This window comes from Amphiura filiformis, unplaced genomic scaffold (genome assembly GCF_039555335.1).
Source record: "Amphiura filiformis unplaced genomic scaffold, Afil_fr2py scaffold_30, whole genome shotgun sequence".
NCBI classification, from domain to species: domain Eukaryota; kingdom Metazoa; phylum Echinodermata; class Ophiuroidea; order Amphilepidida; family Amphiuridae; genus Amphiura; species Amphiura filiformis.
The window spans coordinates 543,335-558,558 of NW_027305494.1; the positions used below are offsets into that span (position 1 = coordinate 543,335).

General features: G+C 36.0%; 1 protein-coding gene across 1 annotated transcript in view; it reads right to left on the reverse strand.

Moving 5' to 3' along the window:
- LOC140143866 (dystrophin-like) overlaps positions 1–15,224 on the reverse strand; it is a 404,491-nt gene that overhangs the window by 163,292 nt on the left and 225,975 nt on the right. The window contains exons 25-26 of the mRNA XM_072165677.1: positions 9,860–10,013; positions 7,779–7,954 (exon numbers count right to left, since the gene is read on the reverse strand). Of these exons, the coding sequence (XP_072021778.1) occupies positions 7,779–7,954; positions 9,860–10,013 (330 nt within the window). The remainder of the gene's footprint in view (positions 1–7,778; positions 7,955–9,859; positions 10,014–15,224) is intronic.

Sequence of the window (15,224 nt, forward strand, 5' to 3'; positions counted from 1 at the left end):
ATAATATAACAAATTAACGATTAGGCTATAAAGTATCCTCTGAAATGCCTAACAATAATTTCACGGCTGATAGTTCAGCTGACTAACCCCAACACAACAACTGTAATCTCGTCTGGCACTGTCTGGTAGGAGAGGTTTCATAGAAATCCACATAAAAGCTGTCCAAAGATGCACAACATGAAAAGTAGGAAGAGGGTGAGAGATTGAATGAGACAATGGTGGTAAATGGTAATGACAGTAACATGACTATAATGATGACTATAAAGACAATGATCATGGATGTGGTGGTGGTAGCTAGTACTAGTAATGACGCCGCCTTGCTGTTGCTGTTGCTGTTGATTGTATGCTGCTGACACAGTTGGCCATCTTACAGTTATGATAAAGAGGAGGAGGATTTTCATCAAAATGTAGAAGTGAAGAGAGCAGTTGGAGGAGAGGGAAGAAGAGACATATGAGTGTAAAGTAAGGGAAAGAAACTGACGAAGAGGAGAACTACACAAGGTGACTAAACAAATCAATGATATGAGCAGGGTCTCAGCTAAAATTGAAGTTTGCCCATCATTTGAATAAAAATGCCTGTCCTAATTGGACCAGACCTCTATAGCCCATGGGGGTTCAAAGAGTTCAAATATGTCTTGCTATGGCCCTGTTTTGCAAAACTGGTCTACTAAAATGGTCAAAAGTCTTTGTCAATACCTACAATTATAATGAAGCATCTGTCAAAGGCATTAATTTTGCTCATCCCAGGAGCAAACTCCCGGTCTAAAATGATGGCCAGACAGGTGGCTACCTAACATACTGGGTATGAGCACATAAGCGAATCACAGGCATGAGACTGCACTTTCCTAAAAAAAACCCAAAAAAACTGAAAATGCGTGTGAAATTGGGCAAAAGTACCAAAAAGATTCATGAAAATTAACAACTGGTTGAAATTAAATAAAGTTGTGGAAATTTTGACTACAAAAAAAAAATTCAGTTTAAAAACTGAAAATTCTCATTCCTGTAATCACATTCATCCTAGAATACATGAGACCCTGCCCCAGGTTCTCCACATTGACTTCTACAACACAGGCCTCTATACAAAATTCATAACAGTCTTACTCAATCCATTTACAGCTCAAACCACTTACACTTCCCATCCAGTTCACATCACAGCAGCTGATAGGTGTATCCCATCATGCTCTGCAGTACCATAGTAAAACTGCACATGCCATTTGAAGCGTACACAAAATCCCTCACTTCAACTTTTAATTACTCGCTTATATCAGGGGAGCTTAGACTTTTGTTTGAAAAAATATGATCTCTAAAGTATTGTGAAACTATCCATAGCTCTCAATATCTAAAGCAGCTCTTACTTATGTTTTGTATGTATTTGCTATGGAGCAAACAGATAGACTACAATGCATGATGGGATACTCCCTTCTGCTGCTGTGAGTTCACATACATGTACTCCTACACAACATTACTAGGCGACTAAAATACGCTGGCATTAATCGGAAATAACCATGAACATTGCCTGGATGCACAACAACTGGGGTAGGGTTCTGGTGAAAGAATATCAATTTACGTGGCTTGGTAAATTACAGATGTTCAGCAGGGTTCACGGCGGCATTTAACACACTTTCTTTTTTTCATAAGTGTCGCTGACAATTTCTTTCGTGCACATTCAATTAGGTAGTGGTTGGTGCCTTGTTGTGTAATTGATACACAGGGCTTCACTGTATATGTTACTGGGCATGAGGTGTAATATGAAAATGTGGTATTTTTCTTTCTGGTTTATTTCCTATTTTCTGGACAGATGATGAAGTTATGGTGAATAAAATAATCGAGATTGGGAAATTAGTCATAATATAGCTAGTACCATGACTGTGTTTACTTCTCTCTAGAATTTGTATGCAGTCAATTGTGCAAATTTGGCAATATATACCAATTTTCATTTTTTAAGAAAGGTAATTTGCTTGCACCATATCTCATTTTTACTACACCCATAAATAAAAATTCCTTTAAAAGGAATATGGTTGAGCAATGAAAAATTAGCCATAAGAATTTTTATACTTTTGTGATTACAGGACATTTACCTGTTGCTTCTATTAAAATAACATGGCAAAAGATGAAACCAGATTAATTAAATACAAAGAACATACAAATTATGACCACTGTGGAACAAACTATTCATAAGCAGCAAATAAGTAAGTTTTTAGACCCTTTTTGAAACCAGACAATGTATTTGATTCCCTGATGGTAGTGGGCAGATTGTTCCAAATATGTGGTGCTGAATGAACAAAAGACCTGTTTGTAGCAGTTTTCAGCAATTTGACACTGTTGATCTCAGAAAGACGTGTTGTATCAGAGGCGGATCTGAGGCCAGCTCTGGCTGGACAATACAGAGCCAGCAGATCAGTCATATAAGAGGGGGCTGATCCATTAAGGCATTTGAAAATAATCATCATGATCTTAAAAATGATCCTCTCTCTGATCCGAAGCCAATGTAAACTAGAGCGGTTACCGCACCATAGCTGAACCATGTGACTTCGACAGAATATTGTGGTATAGGCCTAGGCCGATCGGAGCAACTTCAAATCTGACCTGACCTTTGACCTCAGATGACCTTTGCAGTTTTATACTTGTGGAAGTGCCAGGGATTGTTTTCCCTGAGTTACAGCATGATCAGATCAATTTTACATTTGACCTGACCTTTGACCTTTGATGACCTTTGCAGTTTCATACTCGCTAAGTGTCAGGGATCATTTTCCCTGAGGTACAGCCCAATCGGAGCAACTTTAAATTTGACCTGACCTTTGACCTCAGATGACCTTTGCGGTTTTATACTCCCCATGTGTCAGGGATCATTTTTTCCAAGTTACAGCCCGATTGGAGCAACTCTAAATTTGACCTTCCCTTTGACCTCTGTTTACCTTTGCAGTTTCATACTCCCCCAAATGCAGCGGATTGTTTTCCCCAGTTACAGGCACATCGAGCAACTTTAAATTTGACCTGACCTTTGACCTCAGATGACCTTTGCTGTTTCATACTCCCCAAGTGCCGGGATTGTTTTCCCAGAGTTACAGCCACATCGAGCAGTTTTAACCTTTGACCTTGGATGACCTCGGATGATGTTTCATGATCCCCTTATATCAAGGATTATTTGTACTAAGTTGTAGCTCAATCGGACATATTTCAAAATGTTGGTAGCAACTATATAGCATTTACCTTGTAGCCTTAGTGTGTATGTATTGATTTTCATCAATGCATCATGGGAAGGAATAACATTTGACCACCAAGCCCCCACCGCACAAGTATTCACCATTATTGCGCAATAAGAGGCAACTATAGCATTTACCACATACCCTTAGTGTGTATTTTCATAAATGCATCATGGGACACTGTAATTTCCTGTGATCTAAATACTAACCACAAAAGGGGCTATTCCACTGGGCGATCTTAGACATGTCCAGTTTGGTCCTAACTGTGGTTTTTGACTCTGTTTTAATAATACTTTGGGAATTTCACAATATTTACTTCACTTTCTTGGAAACAATATGCTTGTTATCAAAATAGCAGACAAGCTGTCTCCCAGTGCAAATCTGTGATTTAGTAGCCCAATTAGGCGACTTCTGAATCAAAATGGACCACAACTTTAAAACTATTAGCAGTAGCACCCCTGTGTTTCTTTATTATATTCTTTAATGTTTTCTCTTCCATTTGACACCACTTGGGGGGTTACACCTTCGTGGCATTTCGAGATATGTCCATTTCAGACCAAATGGTTAGTCAGTTAGTAAGCTAGTAAGTAAGTAAGCTAGTAAGTAAGTAAGCTAGTAAGCTAGTAAGTAAGTAAGCTAGTAACATTCACTCATATAGGCTGATACCATTTCATGGTTCAGCAAAAATCTTGCAAAATATGTTTATTTTTTGACTATCAACCCATGCTAAATTGATTCTCAAAATGAAAACAAATGGAGCCTGTGCAAATGTAATGGGAGTGTCATTTGATGAAATGAGGTGATGTATCATGTTGCAAAGGATTCTGGGAAGGCTATGATATCTTCTTTGATATGTACTCTACTAAACCAGAAATCATCAATGCTAAATTCCTGCACAGCTAGATAATGACACTATTTCACTAAATTCAGTTACCGAGGAAACCGTTGCTACACAACTGCATTAACAGCTCAAATTTCACAAGATTAAAAACAAAAATCGCTCAAACGCTATGTAATATGATCTCACTGATCGGAATACAGATCAAACAATGAATGAGTGGAACTCAAAACAAGCAGTACGGTAAACACAAGAACGGACCTTTCACCTTTATGAAAAGCAAAAACATGACGTGATTCCAGCTTCAAAAATTTAGGTAGAGAGTATTAGTTGAATAACTTACACCCGGAAATTGGCCCCCAAAATATATTTTTTTTGCTGATTGCAGTTAGGGACAAATCATTTCTAACTGAATATTCAGTCAAATAATTGAATTTTCAATCCTTTTTATCAGCCAAGCAGAGTGATTCTCAATCTTTTAGGTATTGAAGTTTGGGAGAAATCTTCTACGATTGAATATTCAGTTGAAACAATTAATTTTCATTGTTTTTCATTCTTTCACCGACTGAAGTTAGAGACGTATCCTTTCCAATTGAAAAAAAAAAATTGGAAAATATTCCCTCTCAGATAACAAATTTGAAATCTCATTCCAACCACATGCAATGCATGCTATTTGCCAGTAAATTAAAAGTAGTACTTGATTGGATGATGACATTAAGTCTACAAAAAGAGAAATAGTCAATTAAATCCAAAAATTCATTTCATTCTTTATATTTTTCAATTTATCTAGATCGATTCCTATCATCAACCAGTAAAAAGATTGAAATATTTCAATTGGTCAGTTTAAGAGAGTACTCTACCAAATTTGCATGTCATCAATTGCAGGGGCAAATGATGGGTGTATTGCTTTGCCATACAGCATCCAAACTTCCAAATGGTACATTTGTGTACAAAGACCAGTATAATCCAACTATAATTTGGTTCCCTCAAGTTCGGTAGTGACGTATGTGCGTATTTCGCTCACCGCAGTATCAAATCGTGCGCGTTAAGTTAAACACGCTACGCAAGCGTACAGGGGCGGTTTGTCGGCACGCTTGTGGTGCAACCACGAAAAGCATTGACATCACTACCGAACTTGAGGTGAACCAACTTATACAGGAAGCCATTCTGAAATACTAGTATCTCAATCGTGATTCACTCCTACACTAATCCACTATGAATACCAAACATGACTTATTTTGTTTGCACCTACTAAATGATCAAATGTATTACTACTTTATCACAAAATATTAAGTTTCAAATTGTTTGCACATAGCTTGAGTAGTATAGAGCCTGAAATGTCATACCTTTCCAGTGATTTTGAATGTGATACCTTACTTTAAGCCACCTGATATTTTCTATAAAGTGAGTGAGCTATAAATTGAATAATTTTCACCTATTTATTTTTTCTTAAAGAAATACATATTTTCAATGTGTTTCAGTTGAGCAATTTGTTAATACCATAACTCTAATAATCTAAAAATATTCAAATAATTATGCTAGATGTGTAAGATAAGTTTGATTTTTAAATAGTTGGGTTATATTGATGTCACTAGGATCCGCAACATGCTCACCCATCAGTGCACAGTTCTTTAACCCCAATACATTTGTACATTCATTGAATGACCTTTGAAAATTTGAGTACAAAAACTCTGCAACTTGAGGCCACATTTTGCACTATGATTGTTTAATTGAAGTTATTGAACTATGTCACTGGAATGAGGCCATTGTGGTCCATAGTGTGTCATAAATGAACTTGCTCAAATTTCCAGTTGCATGATATTTTTGAAGGGTAAAGGATATGTAGCTTACGAGATACGATCAAATTTGTATTCCCCTGATAGGGTACGGTTTACAATTTACATCCCCAGAGTGGAGTCCCGGGTGTAGAGTATTCTGAAAACTATTCATTACCATTGGAAAAGGTATTCAATGATTACACCTACTCCCTATTCCAGAAAAATGCAGCACTAATTTTTGGGATAAAAAAATATTATCCTGTTTTGCCAAATGAAACATAGCTAAATCCTAATCCTTTAGTTAGTCCTAACTGGCAATAAAAGTAAAATTTTAATATTTGGCCAATTTTTGGAAATAAGGGCCAAAAACATGTGTTTTAGGGTGTTTTTCGTATGCTGTGACAATCAAGCTCAAAGACTTGTACTAAGACTAATTTCAGGTTATGCATTCTAGTTTTTGGAAGAGACATGTTTCATTTTTATAACCCATTATTTAATTATAGTAACACAAAAAAGTGGGAATTAGAGCAAAATTGCGGCATCTACTCAAGATTTTGAATGCTTAGACTTGTTCCAAGTCTGATTTTTGCGACTCGATCGTCAGAAAACATGACAAAAATGCATGTTTTTGGCTCTTTTTTCAAGAAATTGGCCAAATATTAAAATTTTACTTTTATTGCCAGTTAGGACTAACTAAAGGATTAGGATTTAGCTATGTTTTATTTTGCAGAACTGATCATATTTTTTTAATCCCAAAAAATTAGTGCTGTATTTATCTGGAATGGGGAGTAAATCTCTGTTTTTTTACAGGAAACCCAATCTAGCAAGATACAGTTAACCAGGGTCTGTAAGTGAACTAAAATTTATATAGTAAAAAGATGCTCTGCAACAATTAGGTTAGATTTTATCAACAAAATTTACTCAAAAAAATGTGAATAACTAACAAAATAGCTCAATTGGGTGCTAAATCTTTGAATTGGAAACCTGTTACCATTCCAAGCAAATACTATTGTGTTAGCTCAATAGCTGCCTCATGATATTGTGACATTTGATGTGATAAATACACCTTGAAGTTGCTCTTGAGAGATTACTCATCAGATGACAAGAGTTGCTTTTGAAAGCATCTCAAGCTCTGGATCTCACGAGCCACTTTTCTTTAGCCTCACCGGGAGCCTGACACATAAAGTAGCAAAACAAGGTATAATTTACAAAAGGCAGCTATTTCAGATTGTGAGTTTTTTGCACCAAAATGACAATCCAGGCTATCAATTATTCAATCTCACACTAAAGGACTTACAATAACCACAATATAGGCCATGGTATTATCTGGGGTATTATAATGAAATCCTTACGTGGAACATACGCATTGCAAAACAAAACCAATGAAAAAAAATGGGATCTTGACATTAAAATTTAACTATCATTTTCACATTTTCCTGTCACCATTTTATCCAACAATGATGCCCTAAAGCCTCCTAATTGTCAGTGGTGTTCTATTTATAATAGTTGTCATGGTACCTATAAAAGCATTGGGCTATTACTTCAATGATACATCCCCCTATGGAAGACATGACCTTAATCTTCCTAACTGGGAATGTGAATTCTGGCTCTGGGTTCTCACATGCTCCTGGCTTGTGAGTAAGCTTTTTTGTATACTCCATACATGATGAGCTTTAAAGAGGAAGCCCTGACAGAGCAGTTCTTCTGGGGTGAACCAAATCTGCCTGGTTATCAAATTAATCAATGACAAGGTTCTGAATTTGACAGGTGCTAATTGGTGCAATAACATCAATTAGCACCTGTCAAATTCAGAGATAACCTTGTCACTGATTAATTTGATAGCTAGGCAGGTTTGGTTCACCCCAGAAGAACTGGGGCTTCCTCTTTAACTTGTAAACTAAAGAATCACTATCCTCAAATGAAGCCCATCAAACACAAAATGCAATCACGAGCACCTACCGTTCTTTCCAGGATGCTACTTCGGTACAAACAGAGCGCCACCTAGCATTGAGCCCATCTAGTTTGTCCTTGAGCATGCTTCCATCTAGGGATGATGACTGTCTCACAATGTCTTCACCATTGCTGTTTAGTGAGGCTACCATGCTTTGATGATTGGCGATGCCGTCTTGTAATTTCTGTTAAGGAAAATATGCAAAAAAATATCAATATTAAACTATAGCAATAACAATTTTAATTAACCACTTACAGGTTGATAATGCAAATGCATTTGTCATTTGTCCATAAAACAAATAATTAATGTTGTAAACCTGAATTTTTACCTTAACCCTAAACTTCACACTAACCTATAACTGAAGCCTAATCCTAACCATATTCCTAAACATACCTCTGACAAAATAAAATGCCCTAAACCCTAACTTCAACCTTTTTTGGACTATTGACCCTTCAACAAATGGTGGGGAAAGGATAGCCAGAGTTTTGCAAGATTGGAACCCAAAAATGAAATTTATGTTAAATCAACTCTTTTATGACTAACTAACCCTCTGATCCAACTATATTTGTTTCTCACAAACAAACTTATTTCCCCTCAAACCTACTGTGTTGTCTTCCCCCTCCTCCTCCCCTTCCTCAACTCCCATTTCTGCCATGAGAACTCCCCCCTCCTCAACATTTTGTCTGAATTGTACAAAATCTTTTCATTTTATAAGCAACTAACCCTCTGATTCAGATATTTCTTTACACATACTGTAAAAGTGGTAATTTTCGCACATGTAATTTTTTGCACTTTGCTGATTTTGAACTACATTGCTCGTTTTTAATTTCGCAATTTTGAGTTTTCTTACATAGACCTATACATTAAAAGAACATTTCGCATGTTTTTATTTTCGCGGTATCTGTGTTGTGCGTAAAAAGTGCAAAAAATTAATGCAACACAAAAATTTCCACTTTTACAGTAAATAGATCTATTGAGCATGCTTTCCCCACTGACTTTTATTCACAAGATCTGCCATTTTGTCACAATGTGCCTGTACAATATGACAGGCTTGGTATCAGGGTTGCCAAAAGATTTCAGCCCGAATCGCGGGTCAAATATTCGAAAAGTCGCCCAATTTTTCTCTTTACCATTGGTTTCTATATAGGGGCAGGAAACTATTGGAAGTCGCGGGAGCCAATGCTGAAAAGTCGCCCACATTTTTTCTTAACCATTGGTTTCAATGGGACAGGAAATTGTCAAAAGTCGCGGGGAAATCTTTAAAAGTCGCCCAATTGGGCTACCAAATCGCGGGTTTGGCAACCCTGCTTGCTATATACTTGACATGAGAATTGATTTTCCTATGGCAGCAAACAAGATGCTGATAATGTTGTTAACTTCTCTATATTTTGCTCTAAATATTATGAATCAAAGACTTCTCCATATTAGCACTGTCTACCCCTGTGAGCCAGTAAATACCCACTCACTGCATTAAGCATGTAAACTTATACATCTGCATCATACATGTAAGCTTAAATATCAATGAATAAAACATTGTGAATGTTTATTCTCATTTTTCTATTTTGATATGATTTTGTATAACCTGCTACTTGACCTGAAATATGTTTTCAACATTGCCATACATATTATAGTAACTCAAAGATTTTCACAAGTCGCTTAAACCAACACTAGGCATGTTTGAACATGGTTTGAATGCATTTGCTTGCGAATTGTAGAAATGCCTGAATATTCTTAATTCTGAAATTTCTCGACATTTTTATAGAATTATGAAGATGTCAACAAAGTAGTACAGCCTGGGTGCCTCCCCTTTTGTGGGACAGAACAGACAACACACAGGGCACCTCTAAATATAATGACCCCTACAAAGGTCAAGGGTCAGTCTGCATCTGAGAATGACCCCCTATGAAAGATCAGTCTCCATCTTAGAATGACCCCTTACAAAAGTTCACTCCACATCTGAGAATTATCTCTATAATTCCATCTGAGAATGGCAATTGTACCCCCTACAAAATGTCAGTCTGCATCTGAAAATGCCCCCCCCCCCTACAAAAGGTCACTCTTCATCTGTATTAGAAGAGCCTAATATTACCTGCTGCATTGTTCTGGCCTTAAATACGTCCAGTCTTCCGTCATGAGTAGACTTGCAGTCCTGAATATTTCTCTCGGCCTCGCTGAGCCATGATGCCAAGTCACGCATGTCACAGTGGAACTGTCTCCATTGGTCAAAGCACCGTCGGAAACCTCTGCAGATTGACGATAAAAACATAGGAATACAAAAATGAAGATTTTGTTACAATATAGATAAGTACACATAAATACTCCGCACTTTGTTTCATATTTCTGATACATAGTGTCATCAAATTAGCTATTTTAAGCATTATCAATAAATTTGTAAAATAGGAAATAGTTTTAGGCACACATCAATATCACCTTGAATTAAGTTTCATTATGTATTCATGTACATTAACACTTCATAGTAATTCAATAAACACTACACTTTAATGGAATTGTGATAATAACACACCTAGGCAAATGAAGAAAAGTGCCTTTATGCATAACTGATATTTTTTTTAATGTTCGCCTACTTTATCTTTTCATCCCTCAATGTCATTTTCATTTTCACTTTTAGGTGTTCGTCTTTAACATACATACCAAATCTAATGGTAAATGTCTTACTCTTCCCAGAATCCTTTGCAACATGATACATCACCTCATTTCATCAAATGATACTCACACTTCTTGGTAGATCCTTCATGTAATTATTTCGTGTAAGCTAATACTAACCATAACCCTAATCCTAACCCTAAGCCTAATCCTAATCCTAACCCTAATCCTAACCTTAACCATAACCATAACCCTAACCTTAACCCTAACCCTAATTTTGTGTAAAATTACATGAAGGAATAACCCATTTCTTTGCTTTCATTTTGAGAACAGACTGGCTAAATAAACATGGGTCGGTAGTCATGAAATAAACATATTTTGCAAGATCTGGATGTGCTCTAATCACTGAGATACATTTTGTCACTATCAACCCATGTTGCACCAGATAGCAAACCAATACAGGAAATTGAAATGGAAGAAATGCATTATGGGATGCATAAATTATCTTCTCTTGGTAAAAGTTATCTTTTCACAAAAATTAATGGTGCGCAAACATTTCTGCTCTTATCCGTTTATGGTAATTAAGCACAGAGTTATAAATCTTAGAATTTTTAATCATCTTCTTAATCTACAGTCACTTATTCCCAGAGGTGAAAGATGGAGGCAAATTGCTTTTATCACTGATCATATTCAACGATGGCATATTAAATATTTTAATACCTGGCATGAAGTTAAGATACCATAGTTCGTCTTTCAATTTCATAATTTGCTGAATGTAACAAAATACCAAATATATTTTCCTTGCCTTGTAGTATTTTTAAGTATGCACGGTGGAAGAATATATTGTTTTTAGTTTGTTTGCTATTCTTTTACAATAAATGCAGATGTTTTGTCACCATCTTTATCACCATCCTCCTCCTAGTCAATCATCCATTGCCATCATCATCGTCTTCAGTCATGGTTATCATCACCATTATCATCATTAATTGGTCCTCATCATTAAAATTATCATCATCAATTCATCAGCATAACTCTTCATCATCATCATCACCATCATCCTCCTCATCATCATCATCATCATCACCATCATCATCATCATCATCATTCGCATCTTTTTCAAATCTTGCCAGAATTATATATCAAAAGTATAACAGCTGCAGTCCAATTTTACAAATCTAACATACCTAACTTGCATTATTCAATTTAAGGGGGTACTACACCCCTCGATAAATTTGTGTATATTTTTGCATTTTTCTCATAAACTAATAACACAGTGGTAACAAAAGTTATGTATATTATAGGGGCAAGGAATCCAATTACTACACTGGAATTTCAGTGACCCAAGACAAGCGGTTTGTTATTTATGATAAGAAATAAGGTACCTCATTTCATATCATATATACTGAACCGCTTGTCTTGAGTCACTGAAATTTCAGTATAGTAGTTGGATTCCTTGCCCCAATAATAAACATAACTTTTGTTACCAGTGTGTTATTATTTTTTGAGAAAAATGCAAAAAATAGTCACAAATTTAATACAGGTGTGTAGTACCCCCTTAACTGCAAGTTATAATGGATTTAAAGTTTCATGATGAACTCTACACTTATGATGCAATACATACGAAATATGGTACAATATGTACATCTAAAATGAAAAGTCGCTCATTCAAGAAAAGAATATGAATAATGTTTAAGGGGTGGGATATGAACCTTTGGACAGTATTTATTGTGGGACATTGGAGCACATCAGACATATCGAATTGCATTCTGAATACGAAAAATATCCTTCTGATATCAAATAATTTTGATTTTTTGAAATTCGCAAGGTAATACACATTTTATGGCAAATTATTAAAATTGATATTTTTGATATTTAACAGTACTCAAGTAAACTTTATAAATCTGATAATATGTACTTAAAGTGTATGTAGGTGGGATGAAAAGTCGACGATCAAATGAAAATTTTGACCTTTTGTATTGAAGATATGGATTTTTTTTCCCAAAACACCATAAAAAATTAGGTCTTTTGGGGAAAAAATCCATATCTTCAATATGAAAGGTCAAAATTTTCAATTGATCGTCGGCTTTTTCCTCCCAGCTACATACACTTTTAAGAATATATCATTAGATTTATGAAATTTACTTCGAGGACTGTTATATATCAAAAATGTGAAAAATATCAAATTTTAAAAATTTGTCATAAAATTTGTATTATATCGTGAATTTCAAAAAATGAAAATTATTTGATATCAGAAAGACATTCTTCGTATTCAGAATGCAGTTCGATATGTCTGATGTGCTCTCATGTCCCACAAAAAATACTGTCGAAACGCTCAAAACGCTCATTCCAGATCCCTTAACTCATTTATATTGCATTTATCACACTCTACAAACATATTATGGCTTTATCATTCTGATCCCATCTTGAGAACTGCCAAACATTTGGAGCTGTCAAAACGTTACCATTCACTGAATATATGAATGTTATAGCGAGTCGTTTTCCCATCAACATTCACCTAACATCTGCACTAGGTTATGAAATCCTGAATTTGACAGCCCAATTTGGGCGATTTTGGAATATTTCTGATATAATTATGTTCAGATCTGAAAACCGACTGTGATGACGAGAAATATTGAGCTATATTCTTTCAACATTTTGTGACCATTTAGTATTCCATACAAACCAACTGATCCAAGGAAAAGACTGTTTCATGATTTGCCCCATAATTCAGGCTAAAATGTTAGCAACAGTGGCGTCGCCATGGGGGGGGGGGGCATGGGGGAAAATCCCCCAGTCAGAACTCTTGCCCCCCTGTTGCCCCCCAGTAAAAACCCAAAATTTTTACAGCAAATTACTGATGTCGAATCCCCAGATCTCTTGAATACTTTTTTCAAAGTTATAAACCTTTTATACGTATGTCAATTTTCTTATGTTTATATTGGTTATTTTTCTCGCTTGTTTCAAAAATCCCTTTAAAAAGGATGTGCCAGCACAAGGTTACTTTACAACCAAGCATACTAAAGAGGCATATTGTAATAAAATCCCCTTTAAAAAGGGATGTGCCAGCGCAAGGATACTTTACAAACAAGTATGCTTCAGAGACATATTGTAATAAACTCCCTTTAAAAAGGGATGTTCCAGCGCAAGGATACTATACAACCAATATGCTACAGAGGCATAATTACAGAATAGCATGCTTGGTTACAGTGCAAGTTGATGATGAGGATGATAACTCAATTGTCAAAATTGCCTCCTTTGGCATGGTTGAATTGGATCATGTCACATGTGATTTAGTGAAGGGAATTACCCTTAGGTTTGTGTATACTACAGCTGGTAAAATGATCTTGATGCATTGCTATATATGAGCAATGGAAAGTGTCAAGAAGGTATACAGACCATTGAGTTCTGTTTTGTTTTGTTTTTTTGTGAAAATTATTGATGAAGGTCTTGGCTCGTTTGTTATAGAATATCACACACACTGTTCATCAGTTTATCACACTGCTATCTACTGCATTCTCAATTATTTAGGCTCCAGTGGAATACAGCAGCAATGAAAATCAATGCAATGTCTGCCAGTTGAAGAAGCAGACAGAACTGACTTGAAAAGCTTTGAAGGCTCAGCGGCACAAAGATGTATGTCCATTAGCTGTCTAATTAATGGTTGCATCTAGATAGTCAGGGCTCAGCAACACAAAGACATAATGTCCCTTAGCTGTTTTATGAATTACTGCATCTAGATAGCAAGAGCTCAGCGGCACAAAGATGTATGTCCATTAGCTGGCTTGCAATTTTGTAGGGCAATGAAAATGCTACTCTAAATAACTTACATGCAGTTACATCTTTGTGCTGCTGGTATCTACATGCATGCACAACTTATGGATATAAATTTCTGTGCCACTGAATCATCAAGTTATGTGTGAGAATGATGTGCCACAATTTGCTGAATATTAAAATGCAATGTGCATTTTGGAGTCAAATTGCACTGTGATATCATTAATTTTGAGGTCTATTTGTTTTCCATTGCTGGCTTATTCTCTGGCACACTAGTAAATCTATGTCACAGCGACTTGCTCAGACAAGGTGTTTAACATTTTAACACACATGATTATAGCATGTTGTTTAGAAGCTACATACCTAACATGTTCTTAAGGTGTTATGAAAACCCATGCCTAAAAGCTTGGATGACTGGGCACTTTTAAACATATTAGATACATAAACTTCTAAACACACATTTAGCTTCTAAAATCGTACCATTTAGGTTTTAGGACATACAGTCATTAACAGCATCAGTTTTGACACTGGGCTATTCCATTTAAAATCCACACTACCCCTGTGGAAGATTTTGAAAATATCTTCACAGAGGGAGCAACTCCATTTGAAACTCACTCTCCCTCAGGGGAAGATTCAGGTTGAATCTTTCTGTGGGGGTGTATGAAATTTAAAAGGAGCTGCCTAATGTGCTCATTCCATTTGAAATCATACTCCCCGGATATTTACGAAATCTCCCACAGGGGTAGTGAATAGCCTAATGCTTTGCATGCTCACCATAGCCTTAAACATAAAAAGTCAAAGTTTTGAGAAATTGTTTCAAAATATCAAGAGCTATCTTAAGAACTACCGAACCAATACTAGGCATGATTGTACTCATTTTAATGCATTTTTCATGCCGATTCCAAATATGGTCATGCAAATTTACAATTCTGAAATTTTTGAATTTAAACAAAATTGTGGTCTGCAATCGACACCCACGTGGAGAGAGTTTGAATTTTGATTCTGCCCGACAAACACTCATTTTGCTTGATCGCAGATGTGCCATTTATTCAAGGGTGCTCTATTTTACTCATATGAAG